The sequence below is a fragment of the Mesoplodon densirostris genome, chromosome 4, assembly GCF_025265405.1.
Source record: "Mesoplodon densirostris isolate mMesDen1 chromosome 4, mMesDen1 primary haplotype, whole genome shotgun sequence".
In the NCBI taxonomy this organism is placed as follows: Eukaryota; Metazoa; Chordata; class Mammalia; order Artiodactyla; family Ziphiidae; genus Mesoplodon; species Mesoplodon densirostris.
Window position 1 is genome coordinate 184,656,428 of NC_082664.1, and position 27,388 is coordinate 184,683,815.

At 46.2% G+C, this 27,388-nt stretch overlaps 1 protein-coding gene across 1 annotated transcript; it reads left to right on the forward strand.

Annotated features, from left to right (window-relative positions):
* Window positions 1-354: 354 nt before the first annotated feature.
* On the forward strand, window positions 355-27,134 carry LOC132488943 (patched domain-containing protein 3). Its single transcript, XM_060097857.1, is given in 5 exon segments — window positions 355-1,322; window positions 1,324-1,530; window positions 9,210-9,331; window positions 25,225-25,326; window positions 25,604-27,134. Coding segments are annotated over 5 exon segments (1,722 nt in total). The 5' UTR covers window positions 355-464; the 3' UTR covers window positions 26,037-27,134.
* Window positions 27,135-27,388: the final 254 nt, after the last annotated feature.

Here is a 27,388-nt window from a genome sequence, read left to right on the forward strand (position 1 = left end):
TTCTGGATGATCCCCCCAAAGGTAAAAGCTGCCACTTAGAACACATGACATATCTGTGCCATTTGTGTGTGTGTGTGTGTGTGTGTGTGTGTGTGTGTGTGTGCGCGCGCGCGCGCACGCGCGCACGTGCGGAGGTGGGGTGGGGGGTTGCGCCCGTGAACCAGGCAAATTCTGCCAACAAATTGTGAGTCCTGTGACAGGCACGATTCCATTCGCCTGTAAGAAGTGTTTCTTGTATTCACTGAATCCTGAGAGGCTGGGCGCAGGGACACATTTGGGGCTGGTTAGGCTACCACGTGGCCGCCAGTGAAGCTCCAGCCTCCGGGCGCGAGCATCCCGGGCTCAAACAGACTCCCTCAGAATTTCTCCAGGAAACCGTCGGGTGGGTGGAGATGGGCGCTCCGTCCAGCAGTGCCCTTCCAATCTGCTGTCCTGTTTGAGAACGTCGCCTTTCCTTCCCGGAAATGAGCCTTAATCTAGGTAAGGTTGCGCCAGAGGCGGCGCCCTGGCGGGAGGCGGGGCAGGAACCGGGGCCCGGAGCGCAGGGGCCGGAGGCGGGGCCCGGGCCGGACTCAGAGAGCCGGCTGCAGCCGCCGGCAGGGCCCGGCTCCGAGCCTCTCCCGGCCGCAGAGCCCGAGCCGGAGCCGCTCTCGGCGTCGGGTCCGGGACAGGAGCTCTAGCTGGGCTGGGCTGCCGCGCAGCGCGCAGGGGCCCCGCCGGAGTCGCAGCCTCTGCCGGCGTCGGAGTCTGAGAACGGAGTGTCCGAGAGGCCCCACTGCCACACCGACTGCCTGGAGGCGCCGCTCTCCCGGGCCTCCCGGCGGCTGGGATGGGAGGTGGGCTCGCACCCCTGGATCTCCTTGCTGCTGCCCATGGTTTTAACGGCCGTCCTCGGCACTGGCCTGATTCACCTGCCCAAGGAAGAAGAAGAAGACCTCGAGGAGCAGTACACCCCGATAGGGAGCCCCGCCAAGGCTGAGCGACGCTTCGTGCAGGGACATTTCACCGCCAACGACTCCAGTCTCTTCTCCATCGCCAGGAAGAGCACCGAGGTCAATTATGCTTCCATTCTAGTGGTCTCCAACACCAACTCGCTGCTGGAACAAGAAACCTTATCAGAAATTAGTGAAGTGGACGACGCGGTTCAGGCTTTGTCTGTGACACAGGCAAACGGAACCCAGATCCTCTACAATGAGGTGTGCTCGAAGAACAAGGGCTACTGTGTACCCTCCAACCCACTCTTGTTCACCTGGAAAACGAACAGTGTCCTCAACCTGAAAAACATCACTTTCCCCATCTACAGCCTAGCCGGCCAGGTCGTGTACCTACCTGGCCAACATCCTTGGAGGAACTGTGTTAGGTGAGAGCATGGGACTGAGCCAGTTACTCCTAGAGGCCAAAGCCATGCGGCTGCGGTCCTACCTGAAGACCGGCGAAGGAGAGGACAGCGAACGTAGCAAGGCGTGGCTGATCCACTTCCTGAACCAAGTTGGCAACCTTGAAAAGAGTCTGGCCTTGAAGAAGATCCAGGTACCTAGCGGCTGGGGCTTTGCAGGGAGGCCAGGTGAAGGTGGGAGGGATAAGAAGACTTGTTCCAACCGCACTCCCTAATTACTTGATGGAGCCCTTGACTTGAAGCTGGGTGTGTTCTGCTGTATTTGGTCCTTAATCCAACTTTCTTAACATAGTGCACTGAAGAATGCCACAAAAGAATCTAAAAGAGTGGATATATGCATATGATTCACTTTGCTGTACACCTGAAACTAATTGTAAATCAACTATACTACAATAAAATTTTTTAAAAATAAAATAAAATAAAAAAGAGAGCTAAGACCAAAAAAAAAAAAAAAAAAAAAAAAGCCAGACATCTTAAATCCTTGGTAACATTTTGCTGAAAAACACAAATTGTACATCCTCAAGGTTCTTCTGTTCAGTACAGACATCGATCTTAAGGTTTAGTTTGGTTTTCTGGTCAAATTACTTTGAAATTCTTACTTTTAGTTAAAGTCTTTGCTGTTTCTGGGAGCCCCCTAAAATTTGTTTAGAGTTCAGTGGAATAAAAAAAGCAAATCTATAAGCAAAAGTTCCATGGTTTTGTTGAAAAAGAATGCTGAGCATTTTAAAAGTAAATTGTAGCATACTGCCAGGCACATGTTAGCTGTTCAGTAATTGCTGGGCTGGCAAACCTAATACTCTGAATAAAACTGGTGAAAGTGAGACACCTTCTGGAAAAAGCCTTTGAATACCCAGTCCTTAATGAAATGATATTTGTGCAATTAAAATAGTAAAAGATAACAACCTAATAAAATTTAGAAAAAACCAAAATGTCTATAGTTATTAATGATTTTTTATATAAGATTAAGGTTTCATATATTCAGGAGTTTTAAACTTTAGATTTTTTTTTTTTTTTTTTTTATTTATTTATTTTTTATTTTACAAATTTAATCAGTTATACATATACATATGTTCCCATATCCCCTCCCTTTTGCGTCTCCCTCCCACCCTCCCTATCCCACCCCTCCAGGCGGTCACAAAGCACCGAGCTGATCTCCCTGTGCTCTGCGGCTGCTTCCCACTAGCTATCTACCTTACGTTTGGTAGTGTATATATGTCCATGCCGCTCTTTCACTTTGTCACAGCTTACCCTTCCCCCTTCCCATATCCTCAAGTCCATGCTCTAGTAGGTCTGTGTCTTTATTCCTGTCTTACCCCTATGTTCTTGATGACATTTTTTTCTTAAATTCCATATATATGTGTCAGCATACAGTATTTGTCTTTCTCTTTCTGACTTACTTCACTCTGTATGACAGACTCTAGGTCCATCCACCTCATTACAAATAGCTCAATTTCATTTCTTTTTATGGCTGAGTAATATTCCATTGTATATATGTGCCACATCTTCTTTATCCATTCATCCGATGATGGACACTTAGGTTGTTTCCATCTCCGGGCTATTGTAAATAGGGCTGCTATGAACATTTTGGTACATGTCTCTTTTTGAATTATGGTTTTCTCAGGGTATATGCCCAGTAGTGGGATTGCTGGGTCATATGGTAGTTCTATTTGTAGTTTTTTAAGGAACCTCCATACCGTTCTCCATAGTGGCTGTACCAATTCACATTCCCACCAGCAGTGCAAGAGTGTTCCCTTTTTTCCACACCCTCTCCAGCATTTATTGTTTCTAGATTTTTTGATGATGGCCATTCTGACTGGTGTGAGATGATATCTCATTGTAGTTTTGATTTGCATTTCTCTAATGAGTAAAGATGTTGAGCATCCTTTCATGTGTTTGTTGGCTGTCTGTATATCTTCTGTGGAGAAATGTCTATTTAGGTCTTCTGCCCATTTTTGGATTGGGTTGTTTGTTTTTTTGCTATTGAGCTGCATGAGCTGCTTATAAATTTTTGAGATTAATCCTTTGTCAGTTGCTTCATTTGCAAATATTTTCTCCCATTCTGAGGGTTGTCTTTTCGTCTTGTTTATGGTTTCCTTTGCTGTGCAAAAGCTTTGAAGTTTCATTAGGTCCCATGTGTTTATTTTTGTCTTTATTTCCATTTCTCTAGGAGGTGGGTCAAAAAGGATCTTGCTGTGATTTATGTCATAGAGTGTTCTGCCTATGTTTTCCTCTAGGAGTTTGATAGTGTCTGGCCTTACATTTAGGTCTTTAATCCATTTTGAGCTAATTTTTGTGTATGGTGTTAGGGAGTGATCTAATCTCATACTTTTACATGTCCCTGTCCAGTTTTCCCAGCACCACTTATTGAAGAGACTGTCCTTTCTCCACTGTACATTCCTGCCTCCTTTATCAAAGATAAGGTGACCATATGTCCGTGGGTTTATCTCTGGGCTTTCTATCCTGTTCCATTGATCTATCTTTCTGTTTTTGTGCCAGTACCATACTGTCTTGATTACTGTAGCTTTGTAGTATAGTCTGAAGTCAGGGAGCCTGATTCCTCCAGCTCCGTTTTTCGTTTTCAAGATTGCTTTGGCTATTCGGGGTCTTTTGTGTTTCCATACAAATTGTGAAATTTTTTGTTCTAGTTCTGTGAAAAATGCCATTGGTAGTTTGATAGGGATTGCATTGAATCTGTAGATTGCTTTGGGTAGTAGAGTCATTTTCACAATGTTGATTCTTCCAATCCAAGAACATGGTACATCTCTCCATCTATTTGTATCATCTTTAATTTCTTTCATCAGTGTCTTATAATTTTCTGCATACAGGTCTTTTATCTCCTTAGGTAGGTTTATTCCTAGATATTTTATTCTTTTTGTTGCAGTGGTAAATGGGAGTGTTTCCTTGATTTCACTTTCAGATTTTTCATCATTAGTATATAGGAATGCCAGAGATTTCTGTGCATTAATTTTGTATCCTGCAACTTTACCAAATTCATTGATTAGCTCTAGTAGTTTTCTGGTAGCATCTTTAGGATTCTCTATGTATAGTATCATGTCATCTGCAAACAGTGACAGCTTTACTTCTTCTTTTCCCATTTGGATTCCTTTTATTTCCTTTTCTTCTCTGATTGCTGTGGCTAAAACTTCCAAAACTATGTTGAATAAGAGTGGTGAGAGTGGGCAACCTTGTCTTGTTCCTGATCTTAGTGGAAATGGTTTCAGTTTTTCACCATTGAGGACGATGCTGGCTGTGGGTTTGTCATATATGGCCTTTATTATGTTGAGGAAAGTTCCCTCTATGCCTACTTTCTGCAGGGTTTTTATCATAAATGGGTGTTGAATTTTGTCAAAAGCTTTCTCTGCATCTATTGAGATGATCATATGGTTTTTCTCCTTCAGTTTGTTAATATGGTGTATCACATTGATTGATTTGCGTATATTGAAGAATCCTTGCATTCCTGGAATAAACCCCACTTGATCATGGTGTATGATCCTTTTAATGTGCTGTTGAATTCTGTTTGCTAGTATTTTGTTGAGGATTTTTGCATCTATGTTCATCAGTGATATTGGCCTGTAGTTTTCTTTCTTTGTGACATCCTTGTCTGGTTTTGGTATCAAGGTGATGGTGGCCTCGTAGAATGAGTTTGGGAGTGTTCCTCCCTCTGCTATATTTTGGAAGAGTTTGAGAAGGATAGGTGTTAGCTCTTCTCTAAATGCTTGATAGAATTCGCCTGTGAAGCCATCTGGTCCTGGGCTTTTGTTTGTTGGAAGATTTTTAATCACAGTTTCAATTTCAGTGCTTGTGATTGGTCTGTTCATATTTTCTATTTCTTCCTGATTCAGTCTTGGCAGGTTGTGCATTTCTAAGAATTTGTCCATTTCTTCCAGGTTGTCCATTTTATTGGCATAGAGTTGCTTATAGTAATCTCTCATGATCTTTTGTATTTCTGCAGTGTCAGTTGTTACTTCTCCTTTTTCATTTCTAATTCTATTGATTTGAGTCTTCTCCCTTTTTTTCTTGATGAGTCTGGCTAATGGTTTATCAATTTTGTTTATCTTCTCAAAGAACCAGCTTTTAGTTTTATTGATCTTTGCTATCGTTTCCTTCATTTCTTTTTCATTTATTTCTGATCTGATTTTTATGATTTCTTTCCTTCTGCTAACTTTGGGATGTTTTTGTTCTTCTTTCTCTAATTGCTTTAGGTGCAAGGTTAGGTTGTTTATTCGAGATGTTTCCTGTTTCTTAAGGTGGGATTGTATTGCCATAAACTTCCCTCTTAGAACTGCTTTTGCTGCATCCCATAGGTTTTGGGTCGTCGTGTCTCCATTGTCATTTGTTTCTAGGTATTTTTTAATTTCCTCTTTGATTTCTTCAGTGATCACTTCGTTATTAAGTAGTGTATTGTTTAGCCTCCATGTGTTTGTATGTTTTACAGCTCTTTTCCTGTAATTGATATCTAGTCTCATAGCATTGTGGTCGGAAAAGATACTTGATACAATTTCAATTTTCTTAAATTTACCAAGGCTTGATTTGTGACCCAAGATATGATCTATCCTGGAGAATGTTCCATGAGCACTTGAGAAAAATGTGTATTCTGTTGTTTTTGGATGGAATGTCCTATAAATATCAATTAAGTCCATCTTGTTTAATGTATCATTTAAAGCTTGTGTTTCCTTATTTATTTTCATTTTGGATGACCTGTCCATTGGTGAAAGTGGGGTGTTAAAGTCCCCTACTATGATTGTGTTACTGTCGATTTCTCCTTTTATGGCTGTTAATATTTCCCTTATGTATTGAGGTGCTCCTATGTTTGGTGCATAAATATTTACAATTGTTATATCTTCTTCTTGGATTGATCCCTTGATCATTATGTAGTGTCCTTCTTTGTCTCTTCTAGTAGTCTTTATTTTAAAGTCTATTTTGTCTGATATGAGAATTGCTACTCCAGCTTTCTTTTGGTTTCCATTTGCATGGAATATCTTTTTCCATCCCCTTACTTTCAGTCTGTATGTGTCTCTAGGTCTGAAGTGGGTCTCTTGTAGACAGCATATATATGGGTCTTGTTTTTGTATCCATTCAGCCAGTCTGTGTCTTTTGGTGGGAGCATTTAGTCCATTTACATTTAAGGTAATTATTGATATGTATGTTCCTATTCCCATTTTCTTAATTGTTTTGGGTTCGTTATTGTAGTTCTTTTCCTTCTGTTGTGTTTCTTGCCTAGAGAAGTTCCTTTAGCATTTGTTGTAAAGCTGGTTTGGTGGTGCTGAACTCTCTCAGCTTTTGCTTGTCTGTAAAGGTTTTAATTTCTCCATCAAATCTGAATGAGATCCTTGCTGGGTAGAGTAATCTTGGTTGCAGGTTTCTCTCCTTCATCACTTTAAGTATGTCCTGCCACTCCCTTCTGGCTTGTAGAGTTTCTGCTGAGAGATCAGCTGTTATCCTGATGGGGATTCCCTTGTGTGTTATTTGTTGTTTTTGCCTTGCTGCTTTTAATATGATTTCTTTGTGTTTAATTTTTGACAGTTTGATTAATATGTGTCTTGGTGTATTTCTCCTTGGATTTATTCTGTATGGGACTCTCTGTGCCTCCTGGACTTGATTAACTATTTCCTTTCCCATATTAGGGAAGTTTTCAACTATAATCTCTTCAAATATTTTCTCAGTGCCTTTCTTTTTCTCTTCTTCTTCTGGAACCCCTATAATTCGAATGTTGGTGCGTTTAATGTTGTCCCAGAGGTCTCTGAGACTGTCCTCTGTTCTTTTCATTCTTTTTTCTTTATTTTGCTGTGCAGCAGTTATTTCCACTATTTTATCTTCCACCTCACTTATCCGTTCTTCTGCCTCAGTTATTCTGCTATTGATCCCATCTAGAGTATTTTTTATTTCATTTATTGTGTTTTTAATCGATGCTTGATTCGTCTTTAGTTCTTCTAGGTCCTTGTTAACTGTTTCTTGCATTTTGTCTATTCTATTTCCAAGATTTTGGATCATCTTTACCATCATTATTCTGAATTCTTTTTCAGATAGACTGCCTATTACCTCTTCATTTGTTAGGTCTGGTGGGTTTTTATCTTGCTCCTTCTCCTGCTGTGTGTTTTTCTGTTTTCTCATTTTGCTTATGTTACTGTGTTTGGGGTCTCCTTTTTGCAGGCTGCAGGTTCGTAGTTCCCGTTGTTTTTGGTGTCTGTCCCCAGTGGCTAAGGTTGGTTTAGTGGGTTACTAGTGGAGGGGTGGAGGGGACTAGTGCCTGTGTTCTGGTGGATGAGGCTGGATCTTGTCTTTCTGGTGGGCAGGTCCACGTCTGGTGGTGTGTTTTGGGGTGCCTGCGGACTTTTTATGATTTTAGCCCACCTCTCTGCTAATGGGTGGCGTTGTGTTCCTGTCTTGCTAGTTGTTTGGCATAGGGTGTCCAGCACTGTAGCTTGCTGGTCGTTGGGAGAAGCTGGGTGCTGGTGTTGAGATGGAGATCTCTGGAAGATTTTTGCCGTTTGATATTATGTGGAGCTGGGAGGTCTCTTGTGGACCTGTGTCCTGAAGTTGGCTCTCCCACCTCAGAGGCACAGCACTGACTCCGGGCTCCTCAGTTTGGGATGATGTGTTGTCTATTCATGTATTCCACAGATGCAGGGTACATCAAGTTGATTGTGGAGCTTTAATCCGCTGCTTCTGAGGCTGCTGGGAGAGGTTTCCCTTTCTCTTCTTTGTTCTCACAGCTCCTCGGTCTCAGCTTTGGATTTGGCCCCGCCTCTGCGTGTAGGTCGCCGGAGGGCGTCTGTTCTTCGCTCAGACAGGACAGGGTTAAAGGAGCAGCCTCTTCGGGGACTCTGGCTCACTTAGGCCGGGCGGGAGGGAGGGGCACGGAGTGCGGGGCGAGCCTGCAGCGGCAGAGGTCGGCGTGACGTTGCACCAGCCCGAGGCGCGCCGTGCGTTCTCCCAGGGAAGCCGCCCCTGGATCCCGGGACCCCGGCAGTGGCAGGCTGCACAGGCTCCCGGAAGGGCGGTGTGGACAGTGACCTGCGCTCGCACACAGGCTTCTTGGCGGCGGCAGCAGCAGCCCCAGCGTCCCACGCCCGTCTCTGGGCTCCGCGCTTTCAGCCGCGACTCGCGTCCATCTCTGGAGCTGCTTTACGCGGTGTTCTTAATCCCCTCTCCTCGTGCACCAGGAAACCAAGAGGGAAGAAAAAGTCTCCTGCCTCTTCGGCAGCTCCAGAGTTTTCCCGGACTCCCTCCCGGCCAGCTGTGGCACACCAGCCCCCCTCAGGCCGAGTTCTCGCCGCCAGCCCCAGTCCTCTCCCTGCGCTCTGACCGAAGCCCGAGCCTCAGCTCCAGCGCCGCCCGCCCCGGCGGGGGAGCAGATAAGCCTCTCGGGCTGGTGAGTGCCGCTCGGCACCGCTCCCCTGTGCGGGAATCTCTCCGCTTTGCCCTACCCAGGTATGTGGGGAGTTTCTTGCCTTTTGGGAGGTCTGGGGTCTTCTGCCAGCGTTCAGTAGGTGTTCTGTAGGAGTTGTTCCACGTGTAGCTGTATTTCTGGTGTATCTGTGGGGAGGAAGGTGATCTCCGCGTCTTACTCTTCCGCCATCTTACCCGGAAGTAAACTTTAGATTTTTGAAAGAAACTTTGGACAGCATGCCAGAGATTTGTGGGAAGAAGCAAATCTTTATTACCTTCTTTATTCTAAAATCATAATCCACACAGTTTGATTCTTTTCTGAATTTTAATGTTTCAATCAATAAGCTGTAATGTTTCAATATCATTTGTAACACACACAATATCAGAATTAAAAGTTACTTATCTGAGTATATTTTTGTGGCAGGTGATCTACTTTACATCACTTTCTAGACAACTGGAATTTGAGGCAACTTCTATGACAGTGATCCCCTTGTTCCACTTGGCATACCTTCTAATCATATTATTTGCAATCACATCATGCTACAGGTAAAAGACTTTTATTAGTTTTTTTTTTTTTTTGCTGTACGCGGGCCTCTCACTGTTGTGGCCTCCCCCATTGCGGAGCACAGGCTCCGGACACACAGGCCCAGCGGCCATGGCTCACGGGCCCAGCCTCTCCGCGGCATGTGGGATCTTCCCAGACCGGGGCACGAACCCGTATCCCCTGCATCGGCAGGCGGACTCTCAACCACTGCGCCACCAGGGAAGCCCTTTTATTAGTTTTTAAAACACTAACTTTAAAAATATTTTATTGTGGTGATATATATGTATATAATATATATATAATATGTATAACATAAAATGTACCATTTTAAAAACCATTAAAAAATATATTTATTTAATTATTTGACTATGCCGGGTCTTAGTTGCGGCACATGGCATCTTTAGTTGCAGCATATGGGCTCTTAGTTCTGGCATGCAGGCTCTTAGTTGTGGCATGCGGGATCTAGTTTCCTGACCAGGGATCCAACCTGGGCCCCCTGCACTGGGAGCATGGAGTCTTAACCACTGGACCACCAGGGAAGTCCCTAAAAACCACTTTTAAGTGTACAATTTAGTGGCATTAATTACATTCACACTGTTGTGCAACCATCACAACTATCTCTTTATAAATATGTTCCATCACCCCAAACAGAAACTCTGTAACCATTAAGCAATAACTCCCCATTGTCTCCCCCAAGTCTTGGTTACTTTTTAATCTACTTTCTGTTTCCATGAATTTGCCTATTGTAGAGATTTCATATAAGTGGAATCATACAGTATTTGTCCTTTTGTGACTGGCTTATTTCACTTAGCATAATGTTTTCAAGGTTTTTCCATGTTGTAGCATGAGTTCCTTTTTATGGCTGAATAATATTCCATTTTATGTATATACCACATTTTATCTGCTTATCTGTTTATGGGCCCTTGGAATATTTCCATCTTCTGACTATAGTGAATAATGCTGCAATGAACGTTGGTGTACAAATCTCAGTTCTTTTCAGTATATACCTAGGAGTAGAGTTAGTGGGTTGTATGATAATTCTCTGGTTAGCTTTTTGAAGAATCACCAAACTATTTTTTCACAGAGGCTACACCATTTTATATCCCACCAGCAATGTGTAAGTTTTCCAATTTCTCCACATCCTCACCAACACTTGTTATTTTCTGTTTTATTGATTATAGCCATCCTTGTAGGTACAAAGTGACATCTCATTGTGGTTTTGATTTGCATTTCCCTAGTAACTAATGATGTTAAGTATCTTTTTATGTGTTTACTGGTCATTTGTATATCTTCCTTGGAGAAATGTCTATTCAGGTCCTTTGCCCTTTTTTTTTTTTTTTTTTTTTTTTTTGTCTGTGCCACACAGCTTGCAGGATCTTAGTTTCCTGACCAGGGATTGAACTCGGGCCCTTGGCAGTGAAAGCATGGAGTCCTAACCACTGGACTGCCAGGAAATTCCCATTTTTGCCTATTTTTAATGAAGTTGTTTGTCCTTTTGTTGTGTTGAGTCCTATTGTTGATGAGTACTTTATATATTTTAGATATCAAATCCTTATCAAGATATATGATTTGCAAATATTTTCTCCCACTCTGTAGTTTATCTCTTTACTTTCTTGATAATGTCCTTTAATGCACAAAAGTTTTAATTTTGATGAAATTCAACTTATTTATTTTTATTTTTGCTACTTGTGCTTTTGGTGTTATATATAAGAATCCATTGACAAGTCCAAGGTCATGCACATTTACCCTATGTTTCCTTCAAGAGTTTTATGGTTTTAGCTCTGAAATTTAGGTGATTACAATTTTTTTTTTTTTTTTTTTTTTTAGCACGGTATGTGGGCCTCTCACTGTTGTGGCCTCTCCCGTTGCGGAGCACAGGCTCCGGACACGCAGGCTCAGCGGCCATGGATCACGGGCTCAGCCGCTCTGCGGCATGTGGGATCTTCCCAGACCGGGGCACGAACCCATGTCCCCTGCATCGGCAGGCAGACTCCCAACCACTGCGCCACCAGGGAAGCCCTAGGTGATTGCAATTTTTAATTCATAGTTGTATGTGATGTGGAGTAGGGGTCCAACTTCATTCTTGTACATGTGGAAATCCAGTTGTCCAAGTACCATTTGTTGAAGAGACTGTTCTTTCCCAGTTGAATGGACTTGGCATCCTTGTCAAAAATCAATGGGCTGGGGGCCTCCCTGGTGGCGCAGTGGTTAAGAGTCCGCCTGCCGATGCAGGGGATACGGGTTCGTGCCCCGGTCTGGGAGGATCCCATATGCCGCGGAGCGGCTGGGCCCGTGAGCCATGGCCGCTGGGCCTGCGCATCCGGAGCCTGTGCTCCGCAACGGGAGAGGCCACAACAGTGAGAGGCCCGCATACCGCAAAAAGAAAAAAAAAAAAAAATCAATGGGCTGTAGACATATGGGTTTATTTCCAGACGCTCAGTTCTAGTCCATTGGTCTATATGTCAATCCATATACTAGTACCACTCTGTTTTAATTTTTGTAGCTTTGTTATAAGTTTTGAAATCTGGAAATCTCAACTGTCCAATTATTTTCATTTTAAGTTTATTTTGGACATCCAGGGCTCCTTGTAATTCCATATGAATTTGAGTATTGACCTTTCCATTTCTGGGGAAAAAAAGCCATTGGAATTTTGATAGAGATTGTGTTGAATATGTAGATTGCTTAGGTGAGATTGTCATTTTGACAATATTAAGTCTTCCTCCCCATGAACTAAGAATGTCTTTCCATTAATTTAGGTCTTCTTTAGTTTTCATCCATGTTTTGTAGTTTTCAGCATACACGTCTTTCACTTCTTTGGTGAAATGTATTCCTAAGTATTTCATTATTTTAAACACTAAATGGAATTACTTCAAGTTCGGTTTTTTTTTGTTTTTTTTTTGCGGTACGCAGGCCTCTCACCGTCGCAGCCTCTCCCGTTGCGGAGCACAGGCCCTGGACATGCAGGCTCAGCGGCCATAGCCCACAGGCCCAGCCGCTCTGCAGCATGTGGGATCCTCCTGGACTGGGGCACAAACCCGTGTCCCCCACATCGGCAGGTGGACTCCCAAAAACTGCGCCACCAGGGAAGCCCTTTAAGTTCATTTTGAGATTGTTCATTGTGCATGGATAGAAACAGTTGAATCCTGTGTGTTTATCTTATAACCTGCAGCTTTACTGAATTTGTTTACTAACGTTAGTAGTTTTCTTGTGGAGTCTTTGGATTTTTCATATATATAATCATATAATCTGTGAAAAGAGATAGTTACAATTCTTCTTTCCAATTTGAATTCCTTTTATTTCGATTTCTTGTCTAATTGCCCTGGCTAGCACTTCCAGTACAATGTTGAATATCATTGGTGAAAGTGGGCATCCTTATCTTGTTCCTGATCTTAGGTGGAAAGCTTTCCATTTTTCACCATTGAGTATGATGTTAGCTGTGCAGTTTTCATTATTGACTTTATAATTTTGAGGAACTTTCCTTCCATTCCTTGTTTTTGAGTGTTTTTATCATGAGAAGATATTGGAATTTGTCAAATGCCTTTTCTGCATCTTTTGAGATGATCATGTAGTTTTTATCCTTTGTTCTATTAGTGTGGTATATTACATTGATTGATTTTTCCCATGTTGAACCACTCTTGCATTCCTGGGATAAATCCCATATGGTCATGATGTATAATCCTTTCAATATGCTATTGAATTGTGTTTGCTTGAATTTTGTTGAGGATTTTTGTATCTATATTTATAAGAGGTATTATCTGTAGCTTTCTTGTGATACCTTTGTGTGGAATTGATATCAATGTAATGATGGCCTCATCATATGAATTAGGAAGTGTTCCCTTCCTTTCAACTTTTTTTTTTTTTTTTTTTTTTTTGCGGTACGCGGGCCTCTCTCACTGTTGTGGCCTCTCCCGTCGCGGAGCACAGGCTCTGGACGCGCAGGCTCAGCGGCCATGGCTCACGGGCCCAGCCGCTCCGCGGCATGTGGGATCTTCCCGGACCGGGGCACGAACCCGTGTGCCCTGCATTGGCAGGCGGACTCTCAACCACTGCGCCACCAGGGAAGCCCCCCTTTCAACTTTTTGGAAGGGTTTGAAAAGGATTGGTATTAATTCTTCTTTACATGTTTGGTAAAATTCACTAGTGAAGCCATCTGGTCCTAGACTTTTTTTGTTGGGAGGCTTTTGATTACTGATTCAATCCTTTTTTTGTTACATGTCTGTTGAAATGTTCTATTTCATCTTGAGTCAGTTTAGGTTTTTGTGTATTTCTAGGAATTTGTGCATTTTATCTAGGTTATCCAGTTTGTTGGCATAAGTTGTTAATAGTATTCTCTTATAATCCTTTACATTTCTGCAAGTTCAGTGGTAATGTCCTCACTTTCATATCTGATTTAGTTGTTTGTATCTTTTTTTTCTCCTTTGTCACTCTAGATAAATGTTTGTCAATTTTGTTGATCTTTTTCAATAACCACTTTTGGTTTTGTTGGTTTTGTCTATTGTTTTTCTATTCTCAATTTTATTTATCACTGTTCTAATCTTTATTATTTTCTTCCTTCTGTTAGCTTTGTGTTTGGTTTCCTCTTCTTTTTCTGGTTCCACAAGATGTCTAATCCACAAAGTGGTTTGAGATCTTTTCTCTTTTTTAATGTAGCTATAAATTTACCTCTGGGCACTGGTGTCACTACATCTTATAAGTTATGGTATTTTGTATGTTTGTTTTCATTTTCCTTATAAATTATCTGCCTAGATATTTTATCCATTATTGAAAGTGATGTATTGAATTTGCCAACTATTACTGTAGAGCTATATATTTCTGTCTACAATTCTGTTAATATTTGCTTTATATATTTTGGGTCTCTGTTTTATGGTTAATTTATGTTTATAGTTGTTATATCTTCCTGATTAATTGGCCCTTTTATCAATATATAGTGTCCCTCTGTCTCTTTTAACAGTTTTTGAAATAAAGTCTATTTTTGTCTGATATCAGTATAGCCACCCCTGGTCTCTTTTGGTTACTATTCATATGGAGTATCTTTTTCAATACTCTAACTTTCAATCTATTCATGTCTTTGGATATAAAGTGAGTCTCTTGTACACAGCATATAGTTGAATCATGCTGTTTTATCCATTCTGACAATATCTGCCTTTTGATTGGAAAGTTTAATTTATTTAGATTTTAAATAATTGCTGACAAGGAAGGACTTACTCCTGCTGTTTTGCTGTTTGTATTCTGTATATATTATAGCTTATTGTCCTTCATTTCATCTGTTTATGCCTTTTTTTCTTTAGCCATGCTGCACAGCTTGTGGGATCTTAATTCCCTGACCAGGGATTGAACCCAGGCCCAGGCAGTGGAAGGTCCAAGTCTTAACCACTGGACCAGTGAATTCCTGATTTATGCCTTCTTTTATGTTTAGTTTCTATTTTTCTAGTGAGCCGTTTTGATTCTTTTTCATTTCCTTTTGTGATGGTTTTTAGAGAATTTCTTTGTGGTTACCATGGAGATTCATATAGCATCTTAAATTTAAAATGATCTATATTAAATTAATACCTACTTAACTTTTAACTATGCCACTTCTATACATCTCTGTCCTCCCTCCCTTATGTTGTTGTCATAAATTATATCCTTATACATTGTATGCACTATAACATAGATTTATAGTTACTTTTATGTAATTGTCTTTTAAATTCTGTAGGAAATAAAAGGTAGAGTTACAAACCAAAAATACAATAATACTTGTTTTTGTATTTGCCCATGTATTTACCTTTACTGGAGATCTGTATTTCTTCATGACTTCGGTTACTTTTTTTTTTCTTCATTTCAGTCTGAAGGAGTTCCTTCAGCATTTCTTATAAGACAGGCCTAGTGATAACAAATTCCCTCAGCTCTTCTTTATCTGTGAATGTCTTAACTTCTCCTTCATATTTGAAGGAGAGTTTTCTGGACACTGCCTTGAAGTTGATGGGGTTTTCTTTCAACACTTTCAATATCATCCATTGTCCCTTGGCCTCCATGGTTTCTGATGAGAAATCAACCTTTATACTTATTAAGTATCGTTTGTATGTGATCAGTTGATTCTTTCTTGCTGCTTCCAAGACTCTCTTTGTCTTCATCTTTCAATAGTTTGATTATAATGTCTCTTGGTGTGGATCATTTGAGGTTATCCTACTTGGAGTTTGTTAAGTTTCTTGGATTTGTAGCTTCATGTCTTCTATCAAATTTGGGAAGTTTTCAGTCATTATTCTTTAAATATTCTTTCTGCCTTTTTTTCCTCTCTTCTTTTTCAGGGACACCCATAATATGTATGTTGGTTTGCTTGCTGGAATCTAACAGGTCTGTGAGGTACTTTTCACTTCTTAATTCTTTTTTCTTTCAGCCTCTCAGACTCAGTAATTTCAATCGACCTATCTCCAAGTTCACGGGTTCTTTATTATGCCTACTAAATCTGTTATTGAACATCTCTACTGTTTTGTTTTTTATTTCAATTGTACTTTTCAGCTCTAGAATTTTAGTTCCTTTTAAGTTTTTTTCTATCTCTTTATTTAAATGATCACTTTGTTCATACATTATTTTCCTTATATCCTTGTCAGTGCTCACCTTTAGTTCTCTAAGTTTATTTAGGACAGTGTTTTATGGTCTTTATCTACTAGGTCCTGTCTCTGTCTTTCCTGTCAATTTATTTTATTCCTTTGCCTGAGCAATACTTTCCTATTTCTTTGTATGCCTTGGGATTTTGTTGTTGTTGTTGTTGTTGAAAACTTGGCATTTGACAATTATAATGTGGTAACTGGAAATCAGATTTCCTACCTCCCCAGGGTTTCCTGATGTTTGTTTGCTTGTTTGTTTAATACTGTAGTAGTTGATCTTCTTAGTAACTTTCCCAAACTATTATTGCAAAGATTGTATTCCTTGTTTATGTTGTCACTGAAGTCTCGTTCCTTAGCTTGTGTTCAGGTAGTGTTTTGACAGAAATTTCCTTGCATTCCAGGAGCTCTCCCAGTCTTTTCAAAATGGTTCTGTGCCTGAACTCTCCTTCAACACTTACCCAGGGTTATGCCGTGACTGGGGATTAGCCATAGGTGAAAGCTTAGTGTCTTAAGTCCTTTTTGAGCATTATATCTTGCCCTGGGTGACTTTCTAAATTCCCCAGTATACACAGGCACTTGTGAATATTCTAAACTTCCAGAGGAATGCTCCCCAGCTTCTGCCTTAGGCAGTCTTTTGTATGTTTGGGCTGTAATCTTTTGCCCTATGCACATGAAGTTTGTTTATTCAGTTTGTGGTGTTTCCACCTTTCTCAACCTGAGTTTTGTGTTAGACAAAACAGAGAAGTGCCTTGCATCAGTCCTTCAGGTAGTCCCTAGACAGTTTATATATATAAAACATTATGTGAATAAGGTCTGCTCTGCCCCTTCCAGAAATAAGGAAATAGTCTCACACTGGTAACATGAGCTGTGGATGCTTTAAGACTGCTGTTGCTTTAACACTTTGCTTTAAGACTCTTGTCACTTTAAGACTATGGCCAGTTTAACACATCTGCCACTTTATGGTCACTGCCACTTTAAACTTCTGTCCCACCAGAGAGGGAGGTGAGGTAGGGCATATAAACTCACTACAAACCTTCCTACTGTTTTAAAGGCCCCCTGCCTTTTTTTTTTTCTTTCAGCCCTCTGTAAACTTTTGACTGTTTTCCAGAGATCACAGAGTTGGTTCTGACAACTTCTGCTTGTTTTTCTATGTATCAGTTGGGAGACAAGAAGTGGAAAATTCTTACTCTACATTTTTCTGATGTCTAGCAGTAAACTCTTATTTTTTAAACCTAATGACTTAAAAAAATTTTGCCCATTAGCAATAGTATGCAATCAAATGGAACAGTGAAAAGAAATTTTGGCCAGTTTTTTTTGATGTGGCATATGTTTATTACCTTACATGTTGTGCCAGTTATGATTAGTTGTGTCATTTGGAGGCAGATATGCTGATAGAGCTAAGAAACAAGTCTTTATTTTTATTATAAATTTGAACTAGTACTTTTAACTTTACAAAAAAGTTAGCTCTAATTTAATTGACTCGGGCATCTCCATTGTTCTGGTGTGGAGTTTACCTTGTTAAGCACTTGTTATCTAGGCATTAGGGTTAGTTTGAGCTCTTATGGCCAGAAAGCTAAAATATGAAAAATATCAGCCCCCAAAAAATAGAATTTAGATGTAGAAAGAACCTCATAAATAATATTATTCTAATGATTCTCACATCAGAGTCACAGAGAGAGCCCTAAAACCACATATTCTGAGGCTCTGCCCTATTGAATCAAGTATCTGGAGGCTAAACCTGAAAATCTATATTTCAAAAATTTCTCTAGTTTATTCTCATAAGTACATAAGTTTGGGGGAAAATGATATAATTTAACTCTCTAGGTTTAAGGTAGAGAAAGATGTGAGGCTCCAATAGGTAAAGGGACGTAACCACACTGGGTGCATCTTTAGAGTCAATAAACTAATTTATAACTTTGTTATTCTGGAAAGGAAGATCACATCCCTTAGAAAATAAAGAAACAAAAAAAGAAGGAAGGAAGAAAAAAGGAGGAAGAAGGGAAGGAAGGAAGGGAGGAAGGGAGGGAGGGGGGAGGAAAGAAAGCAAAATTCAATCTTGTTAAAGTTAGTAGGATAAATAATTTTTTAAATTAGTATGGAATCTATAAGGTACCAAGAACTAGTTTGACAAAAGTCTTCTACTGGATAGTTGGTTCTGAATATACAAAGTTATGTCAATTCTTGCTTATCTGTAGCAAATAATTGTGGACAGTAATGCAGAAAATCTTGTATTGAAGGCAATTAGAAAATGACTTACATTTGTCTTTGAAGACTTTTTATGCTTATGTAACCAACATATTGAACACACAGGACACATGAGGTGTAAACATAAAGCAACTTTATTTTCATCTCCCTCTGTTTCCTTTAAGTTTTGTAGGTAGAGCAAGTTCTTCCTCTGCCCCATAAAAACTGAGGCAGGCCCTGTGACTTTCATTGTCATTCTTAGGTAAGACAGAGTCCTCCAATCAGAATTAAAATGTCCATGTCCATGTAATAAATAAAAAGTGGTGACTTGATTTGAAGCTAAGGTTTCCCCCTCTCTTAGCTGGAGCACACTGCATGGGAAAGCCTTTTATGGGGGAAAAAAAGGGCTTCCCTGCCCTCTTCTATCACTTCTTATCTTGCTGTACTAATTCCTGGGTTGGAACATGCCCAAGGAGAAGAGTAAAGGGAAGAGGAAGATTCTTAAGCCATACATGCTGAATGATGGTCTAATAGATGCTTTTTCTGGGTTTGAATATACAACTGATTCTCCTGTGAGACCTTTTGTAAGTTCCTTGACATCTCTCACTCCCAGTTCTCTGTTATCACTGAGAATCTTATCTCTGTTCTGGGTGGGGCCTCCTAGACAGTCCCTAAGATATCCCCATCCTGCCTGTCTCACACACTTATATATGAAAGTTATTCCTTGCCTACATGCATTTACCTCATACAGAACCATTATTCAAACACATTTTGTGGTTCCATATTTACTGTCTTGCAGTGAAGTCATTTAAACAATAGTAAGACTTTCTCAAAAGGTATACTCCAAATTGAACTTCGTTCTATAGTAAGTACTGGTATGTTGAGCTTCCAGACTATTTCAGAATTGTCTGACATTTTGGAAATGATGAAACTTACACCAAATGTGAGATCAATTTCAGAAAAGAAAAGTGCCGTGCTGTGCCAGGCGAAACCGGGAGCTAAGTGCCACGAGGATGCCTCAGGGCCGAGGCGGACGCCCTCCACCCGCCCCGGGACAAGCTCTGGCTTTGGGGCGGCCCGCGCTGCGTCCTCGCTCCCGGGCGTTCGGGATCTGTCCCGCTTACTTTCGCGCCGGTTGTCGGCCGCCATCTGGCGGCCTCTTTTATATCGTCTCTTCCCTCTGGCGCTCTGGCGACCTTTGCGATGGATGGGACGCGGCTTCGGAGCGTGAGGCGGAGTCCGGGAGTCCGGCGAAGCTGGCGGCGACTCTCCTGGTCACGCAGGGGCGTGGGCGTGTCATTCTCTCACCGCAGACGGGGCGTGCAGGCTTCCGGGCGGGGGTGGGGGGGGTCCGCGCCGCGCTTCCGCCCGGACGTGGAACCGCCGGGCCCGGCGTGCCAGTACCCACCAGCGCCCCTTTGGCTGCGTGGACCCACCCTACGGTGGCCCGGCGCTAAGGGGAGGAAAGGGAGAGTGTCCTGCACCCACCCAGACGCCTGTGGCGCGGTTGTTCTTTGTCAACCTTAGTAATTTCCCCCCTCCCTCTACACTTCCTGCTCCTGAGGAGAAGACTGAGCGGTATGTGCTGAGGCCCGGGAGTGTGGAATGGACTCCGTGGCGGGCACGCTTGCGTCCTGGTGGTTGGATTCTTTCTTAGAGATTTTTCGGAGTCGCACTCAGGAGGTGGGGACCGCCCCGGGCCATGAGAGATAACCTGGATAGGGTGGCACGGGTCTGGGTGCTGTCCCTCTTGGGGCCCAGTCGTCAGAGGTGCGTCTGCAGAATTTTCCCCAAGTCCCCATCGAGAGACATTGACGGACCGGTACCTGCCAACTTGGGCGAACTGGAGAGGGCATGCCCCGCCCACTCTCCCCCCCACCCCCCTTTGCTGCCACGCTACCCTGAGATGGCCGTGAGGGCTCTGGGGCTGGCAGTGATGGGGTAGCGCTGGGGACCAGTGGCTGCACTGAGGTGCCGGGGGCGCCCTGCAACTTGTGAATAGCCAGCCCCCATTGCTGGGTGTGGTAAGTTTTTCACCTAATGTTGGCGGTTTTTTTGCTGCTAGAGAGGTGTGGTTTTCTTCAGCGCGTGTTGCCAGGGGCATTGGGCTTCTGGAGCATAGGGCTCTGGGTTTGACCACAACTTTGCACCTGGCTCTCCCCTTGCTTCTTGAGCTGCCCGCCTGGGCGTGTGCATCGGCTCTTAGGTGTGTGTCCAGCTGACCCAGTCCTGCATCGTACTCGCCCATCTCTGGCCCCTGGCAACCCGAGGGCAGTGAGGCCGTGCAGTGTGGGTCCTCTACTCTGCTGTGGCTCTGATAACCTCATCTCACAGGTGTCATGTCATGCGTGAGATGTAATAGTCCCAGAATTGTTGGGCACTGTCACCTGAGAAGAGGTGGCTGGTGAGGCTGAAGCAGGCCCTGCTGGCGACGGCCTCCCTGGGTCTCCCCTTTGGGGATTCCATGCACATGGATTGGTGGTTATGTCCTGCTCTCCAGGGCTGGGGCTAAGTTGAACAAGATGAGGGCTGGAAGTTCAAAGCGAATGGGGCCACTCGTGTCCTGCCCTTGGGGCCCTTGCCCCTCCCCCCCCCCACCTATTGGTGTGTGTGGAGCTCAGGAGCGCCGATTCTATCCCGACCTTAGTGTCTTGTCCTTTGCTTCAGGGCATCAGCGTGGCTGTGGTCCTCTGACGCAACAGACGCTTTTTTCACCTTCCTGGCGTGTCTTGCAAGTGGCCCTCTGTGCCCTGGGGAGAGCCATCCCCCCGCTCTGCTGCATGCCTCCTTGGGGTGTGAGCATGTGTCACCTACTCTCTGTGGTGCCTCTGCAGTTGGACAGGTTGTCCGTCAGGTGCTGAAAACCAAGCAGTGCCATTTCCTTTTCCCAGCGAACCCCTCGTGTCACCACTGTGGTGGTGTGTCCTGTGAGTAGCTTTCTTGGGCGCCTTGATGGTAAGGTGGCACACCTGTCCCACTTTTGGGGCAAGTACCTCATTGTGGTCATCCTTACTGTGCTAGAGGGACTGAGGTTGCCGGTGAATGCCATGAATACCTTTTTGCCAGGACTTGTGTGCAATAGTGGCAGGCTGGGCAGCACAGAGAGGGGCTCAGTCAGACTTCAGGGTGAGGGTGAGGGTTAGGGTTAGGGTGAGGGTTAGGGTGAGGGTGAGGGTTAGGGTGAGGGTGAGGGTTAGGGTTAGGGTGAGGGTTAGGTTAGGGTTAGGGTGAGGGTGAGGGTGAGGGTGAGGGTGAGGGTTAGGTTAGGGTGAGGGTTAGGGTGAGGGTTAGGGTTAGGGTTAGGTCAGGTTTAGGGTTAGGGTTTAGGGTTAGGGTTAGGTTTAGGGTTTAGGGTTAAGGTTAGGGTTAGGGGTTAGGGTTAGTGGTTAGGGTTAGGGTTTAGGGCTTTAGGTTTAGGGTTAGGGTTAGTGTTGGTTTAGGGTTAGGGTTAGGGTTAGCGACAGTTTTAGGACCTTGGTAAGACATGGGTGAGGATATTAGCTCAGGGTAATGTCAGGACTTTAGATATTGATGGCCGCAGGGCCTTAGAGACAGTGTCAGGGCCTGACTTAGGACGAGCCTCAGAGCCTTTGTTAGGTACAGTGTTAGGGACTGATTTCGGTGTAGTGTCAGGGCCTGAGTTCGGATGAGCCTCCAGACCTCAGTTAGGGACAGGTTCATGGCCTCGGGGCTAATTTCATGGCCGTAGTTAGGGACAGCATCAGGGCTTACTTAGGGACAGTTTCAGGATCTTGGTAAGAGATGGGTCAGGAAATGAGCTCAGGATAGTGTCAGGACATTAGATATTGACGGCAGCAGGGCCTTAGTTAGGGGCAGTATCAAGGCCTTAGTTAGGACTAGCATCTGGGCCTCTGTTAGGTAGAGTGTCAGGGCCTGAGTTAGGAATAGTGTCAGGGCCGGATTTAGGATGAGCATCTAGGCCTTAGTTAGGGACAGTGTCATGGCCTTGGGACTAAATTCAGGGCCGGAGGTATTCACAGCATAAGGGCTTCAGTTAGCTTAAGAGGCAGGACAGTTGCTAGGGACAGGGTTAGGGTAAAGTTTAGGGATTTTGTCAGGAAATGACTTAGGGATAGTGTCAAGACCTTAGTTACTGAGAGTATCGGGGCCTTGTTTAGAACCAGTGTCAGGGTTTCAGGTAGGGACAGCGTCAGTGCCTGACGTAGGGAGAGCAACAGGGCCTGAGTGAAGCCTAGAGTCAGGCCCTTAGCTGGGGACACTCTCAGGGCCTGATGTAGGAGCAGCATCAGGGCCTTTGTTGGATCAGCATTAGGGACTTAGTTGCTAAGCAACATCCAGTCCCGTAGCCCTTTGAAGCATTTCTGTGTATGCCTAGTGTAGGGCAACACACTGCGCTCTTTCTTGGGACAGGTTGAAATCCCCAGCACTCCCACAGTTTCCCGAGCACCGTTCTGGCAGGTCCAACATGCCGTGGAAACCTGACTCATTGCCCTGGTCTGAGCGGCACTGAGAAAAACCCTCGGCATCACATTCCATCAAGGACCTCTTGCCTGAAGTCACCCTGCCTCCAGGAGAAAGTCGGCTTGCGTTCCGACTGCATCTAAAGCGCAGTTCCTTGTGTAACACTGCAGGCTTTTGAAGAGCCACAGGCCCGGAGGCCTAGCTAGGGCGCTCCTTCGTTGAGGCAGTTCTCTAGATGCAGAAAACCCTGCTTCGAGGAGTTGATTCAGGGAATGAACCACTGGGTAACCTGTGTCTCTTTTGACTTGTTAGAAACCACAGGGATGTTTGCTGCATGTGCTCATGGAAATGGGGGCCTGATGGAACTAGCCTTGCTTTCCCATTTTGAAAGCTGCATTCATGCTCCCTTGAAGCTACCTGAAATTCACTGCTGTTGACAAGCCTCTAGCCACTGTAGGCATGGCTGTGGGAAGAAAATGAGTTTTCTCTAGCTAAACCGGGTGCTTCCATGGCCGGGGTGGAGCTCATCCTACCATGCTCTAGAGCTAAACGGAGACTCAATGTGAGTAGTGGCCTCGAGGAAAGGCCCTGAGTAGCCGTGCAGAAAGGGAGGCATGCAGCTCTTTCCATGAGGTCTTAGTCGCTGGTCTGCTTTATTCTAGAGGAAGTACCCTTTTCAGGACTCCTAGGCCCCTCGGATGTGCATCATTTTTCCTCCAAGATCACTGAGTACCTCCAGACCCCTGTGAGCCTGCTGAGCAACCTCGAGGCCCACAGGTCGGTCCCTCGAAGGCCCTCTGTGTATGCCGAGTGAAGGGCAACACACTGCACGTTCCTTAAGGAGAGTTACATGTCCAGAGCCCTTGAACAGCCTCAGGACCACATTTGTGGCCAGTCCGACGTGACATGGAAGTCTTCGTCATGGCCGTCGTCTGAGCTGCCATGAGAAAACACTCTGCTCAGAATTCTTCGAGGACCTCGTACCTGAAGTCACTCTGCTCGAGGAGAAAATCAGCATCCTACCATGCTGTGTTGCTAACGGGACACTCAGCGTGAGCGCTTGCCTCAAGGTAATGCCTACTGCGTGCTGTGACCCATCTCAGCTGTGAGGACACAAGCCACGAGCATGTGCCGAGTCCTGTGAGCCTCCAGCCAGTCCCTGAAGGTGAGGGCGCCCCTGCAGACCCCAGCCCTCTCCTCCATGTCTAGTAGGTGGAAGACTCACTTCCTGCCATTCCAGAAGCGGTTCTGGGGCTGTCCTGGGAGGGCTTCTGGGGTTATGCAGGCTGAGCCCCTGTGGCTAAGTCCCCACTTCCCCACAAGAGCCTCCAGAGCAAGCTGTTTGCCCTGTTGCCTGAATGACCACCCAGAAATTTTCTGAGGAAAGAATCAGGGGTTTCTGTACCAGCGTCCGCAGGCAGCTCTGCATCTGGACCCACGTTCACATCTTCTGTGTAAACACCGAGAACCTTCCCTGACACGTGCCCCCGGCTGACCACCTCCGCATGCCGACCACAGGCCCCAGTGCAGGTGTCAGACTGACCGCCCGTCTCCGCCTCCTCTTGTTGTCAGAGCTGCTACAGGCCTTGCTCAAAACCCGTGGACCCACCTTTCACGGGGCTGTCCTCCACCCCCCAACTTCAGCAGGATTTCACCTAAGTATTTAAGTGAAGGGGTCCAGAGGTAAGAAAGGAAGCCAGAAACAAACAGATGGAACCAGCTGGGACCAAGATGGCAACAAATGTGACCTCCAACAGACCCTGAGTCTCATCATATGCTGAATTTACTATATCGGCATATTAAGTGACACACCCACCAGTGGCCATGACTGGACATGAAGGACCAGAAACGGGTCAAAGGAGGTGGTGCCCCACCCCCTTGGGGAAAGCCCCGCCCCTTCCCCCGGAAGGCCTCTTCATCCCATCACTAGCCTCGCTCCTCCTCCCTTTGTCTTTACTCTTTAAAATTAAGCCGCTCGGGCCTCCCTGATGGCGCAAGTGGTTGAGAGTCCGCCTGCCGATGCAGGGGATACGGGTTCGTGCCCCGGTCTGGGAGGATCCCATATGCCGCGGAGCGGCTGGGCCCGTGAGCCATGGCCGCTGAGCCTGCGCGTCCGGAGCCTGTGCTCCGCAACGGGGGAGGCCACAACAGTGAGAGGCCCGCATACCGCAAAAGAAAAAAAAAAAAAAATTAAGCCGCTCTCTCCAGGAGGGCGAGAAGTTGATCTGTGAACTTAGTTCCCACTTCTCCATTCTTTGGCCACTGGATAGAGCCTGTGTGTGGTGGTCTGGGCTTTGGTTTTGTTATTTGCCTACTTGAACCCACGTGGAAAAAGGAAACCTCCCCCGCTGGGGCAGAGCACCTCGCCAGGCTGGGGCCCGAGCAGGGTCCACGTGACTTCACTGGGTAACAGTCTGTAAGGGGGCGGTGGTCTCTGCCCGTGGGGTGGGGGCGGGGAACACCTACAGCCACAGCGCCGGCTCCATGGATGGCACGGCCCCTCGTGGGCCTGGACCGTGTGCTCTCGTCCCCCCACGCCTGACACCCCCTGACAGTCGTGACGCGGTGACCCTGGCTGCTGGGCGTCCCGTCAGGGGGGACCAGAGGCAGCACCTGGTGCCAGATCAGACGTGCCTTTTCATGGGCAGGGGACGTAGGAGATATTAGGACTTTGTGTCTAGAAAACAAACCAAGCGGCTAGAAGGTGATCTGAGCTCTGGACCTGAAACCCATGTGCGAGGTGAGAGCTCCCACTGGACACTGGCTCGGAAGCTTCCGTACAGGTGAGACCACCCGCCTGACCCCTCCAGGCCTCCCTGTGGGCACAGCTGGGCCTGTGCCCCTCAGGCTCCCCGACCCAGAGCCTGGAGGGCTGATGCTGCCAGGGCCTGGGGACGCGAGGGGTCCCTCCACCAACGCTGCTCGGCCCCTCCTCCCCAGTGACCAGGGGAGGGAAGCCCCATGGAGTCTGAGGCCTGGCACAGGCAAAGCTCGCACACACACACCCCAGGACCCCCGGCCCCGCCCTGTTTCCTCAGGCCCACCGTCTGCTCTTCCTAGGGCCCGCGTCCCACCGACCCACATTCCCAGTGTGGACGTCCACGTGCACAAGCTGCTCCGTGTCCTCTTCCCACATGGGACACCCCCATCCCTGCTTCTCCCTAATGACGGCCTGGACCCCGAATGTTCTGGGCAGGAAGAGGGCCAAGGAGGACGCCGGCCTGTCCCGTCTGCCTCCCGGGGGCCCAGACACAGGACTCGGGGTTGCTGGGCCTTGAGGTCTGGATGCTTCCAGGTGTGGGATGAAGCTGCCACTGCCCACTGGAGCTGCTCCTTCCGAGACTCAGGAAGCAGGGGGACCCACCACACGGAGCCCGTCCCCAGGCTCTGCTGGGAGTCTGCTTGGATCTGCTCTCCCGATCCTGAAGGTAGACCTGCGGGAAACAGGACCTGCGATTCCTATACTGATGGTGTTCCGTGGAATTTCCACTAGACCCCTTCCTACCCTGTTCTGAGCAAATTGCTAGTCAATCCAGGAAGCTGAGGCTCCGAGAAGCCAAGTAATCCAGCCGGAAGCACAGATGTGGGACACGGAGTGGGGTCTGCACCTGCCGCCCCCCCAGGGGGACTGCCCACTCCCCGCAGGTTCCACGCCTGCTCCCTTCACCCCCCTCCCGGAACCAGCTCACAGAGCCTCCTCTTGGGGGGATTCACTTCTTCTAACAGGATCCGTCTCACTGTCCTGTTTTGGGATCATCTGGAAGGCTTGTCACTGAAGCAGGATCAGCCTCACGCCACCAGGGCAGCTTTCCTGGATCACACTCACCACCTGCACGTCCACACTCAGCTCAGACCCAGAAAGGCCCCCTCGGCCCCGAACCCCATGGCTCTGCCTGGGCTCCCACCCCCTCCTGCCTGGTCCGTCTCTCTCATGTCCCCTTCAGGGTCACCAGGAGCTCCCACCTGCCCCAGGCAGGCTGTCTGCTGTGTCCTGGGGAGGCCTCCGTGGTGTCAGGTGGACGACACAAGAGGTACCCGTGGGGCCTCCCTCACGCAGCACAGTGGCCAGCACCCGCCTCCTGACCTCATCACTCAGGATGGACAGGTTCAGGGGGCCCGTGGCATCTCCTGGTCCTCATTTCATCCCAGCACTGCCCACAGGAAGTTGCTAAGCAACTCTGTGCCAGCTGCACAGAGAGGGCGCTCATACACACGCCCCCCGCCCAGCCCACGGGGCTCTCGTGGCCAGGCCCCTCCTAGGATATGGAGTTCACCTGGACAGATACCCAGCAGCCCCTGGGGCCCTCGTGGTCAGGCCTCTCCCAGGATATGGAGCTCACCTGGGCAGGCACCCAGCAGCCCCTGGGGCTCTCGTGGCCAGGCCCCTCCCAGGATATGGAGCTCACCTGAGCAGGTACCCAGCATCCCCCGGGGCCCTCGTGGTCAGGCCTCTCCCAGGATATGGAGCTCCCCTGGGCAGACACCCGGCAGGGCTGGGCACCCAGGAACCGTGCACGTAGCCCTCATTGCAGAGCACCCCCAGCCCTCCTGTCGGTCAGAGCTGACCCTGAGCACCTGAGAGCAGGACCTGAACTAACAAACAGCAGCTCCTGGACAGGTCTGTGACCCTGGGCTTCACTCTGTGCGGCCTCCCTCCACCTGGTCTTCCAGAGGCTTCCACTGCAGCCGGGGCACCAGGCCTCTGTCTCCACCCACCACCGCTCCTCTCCCTGACTCCTGGGTTCCTCTCATTAGGAGAGTATCTGGAAGTTGTCTCCCACTCACGGACCAGATAAAATGTTGAGAATACAAGCAGAGTTGCAGCCCCGTGTCTATCCTGACCCT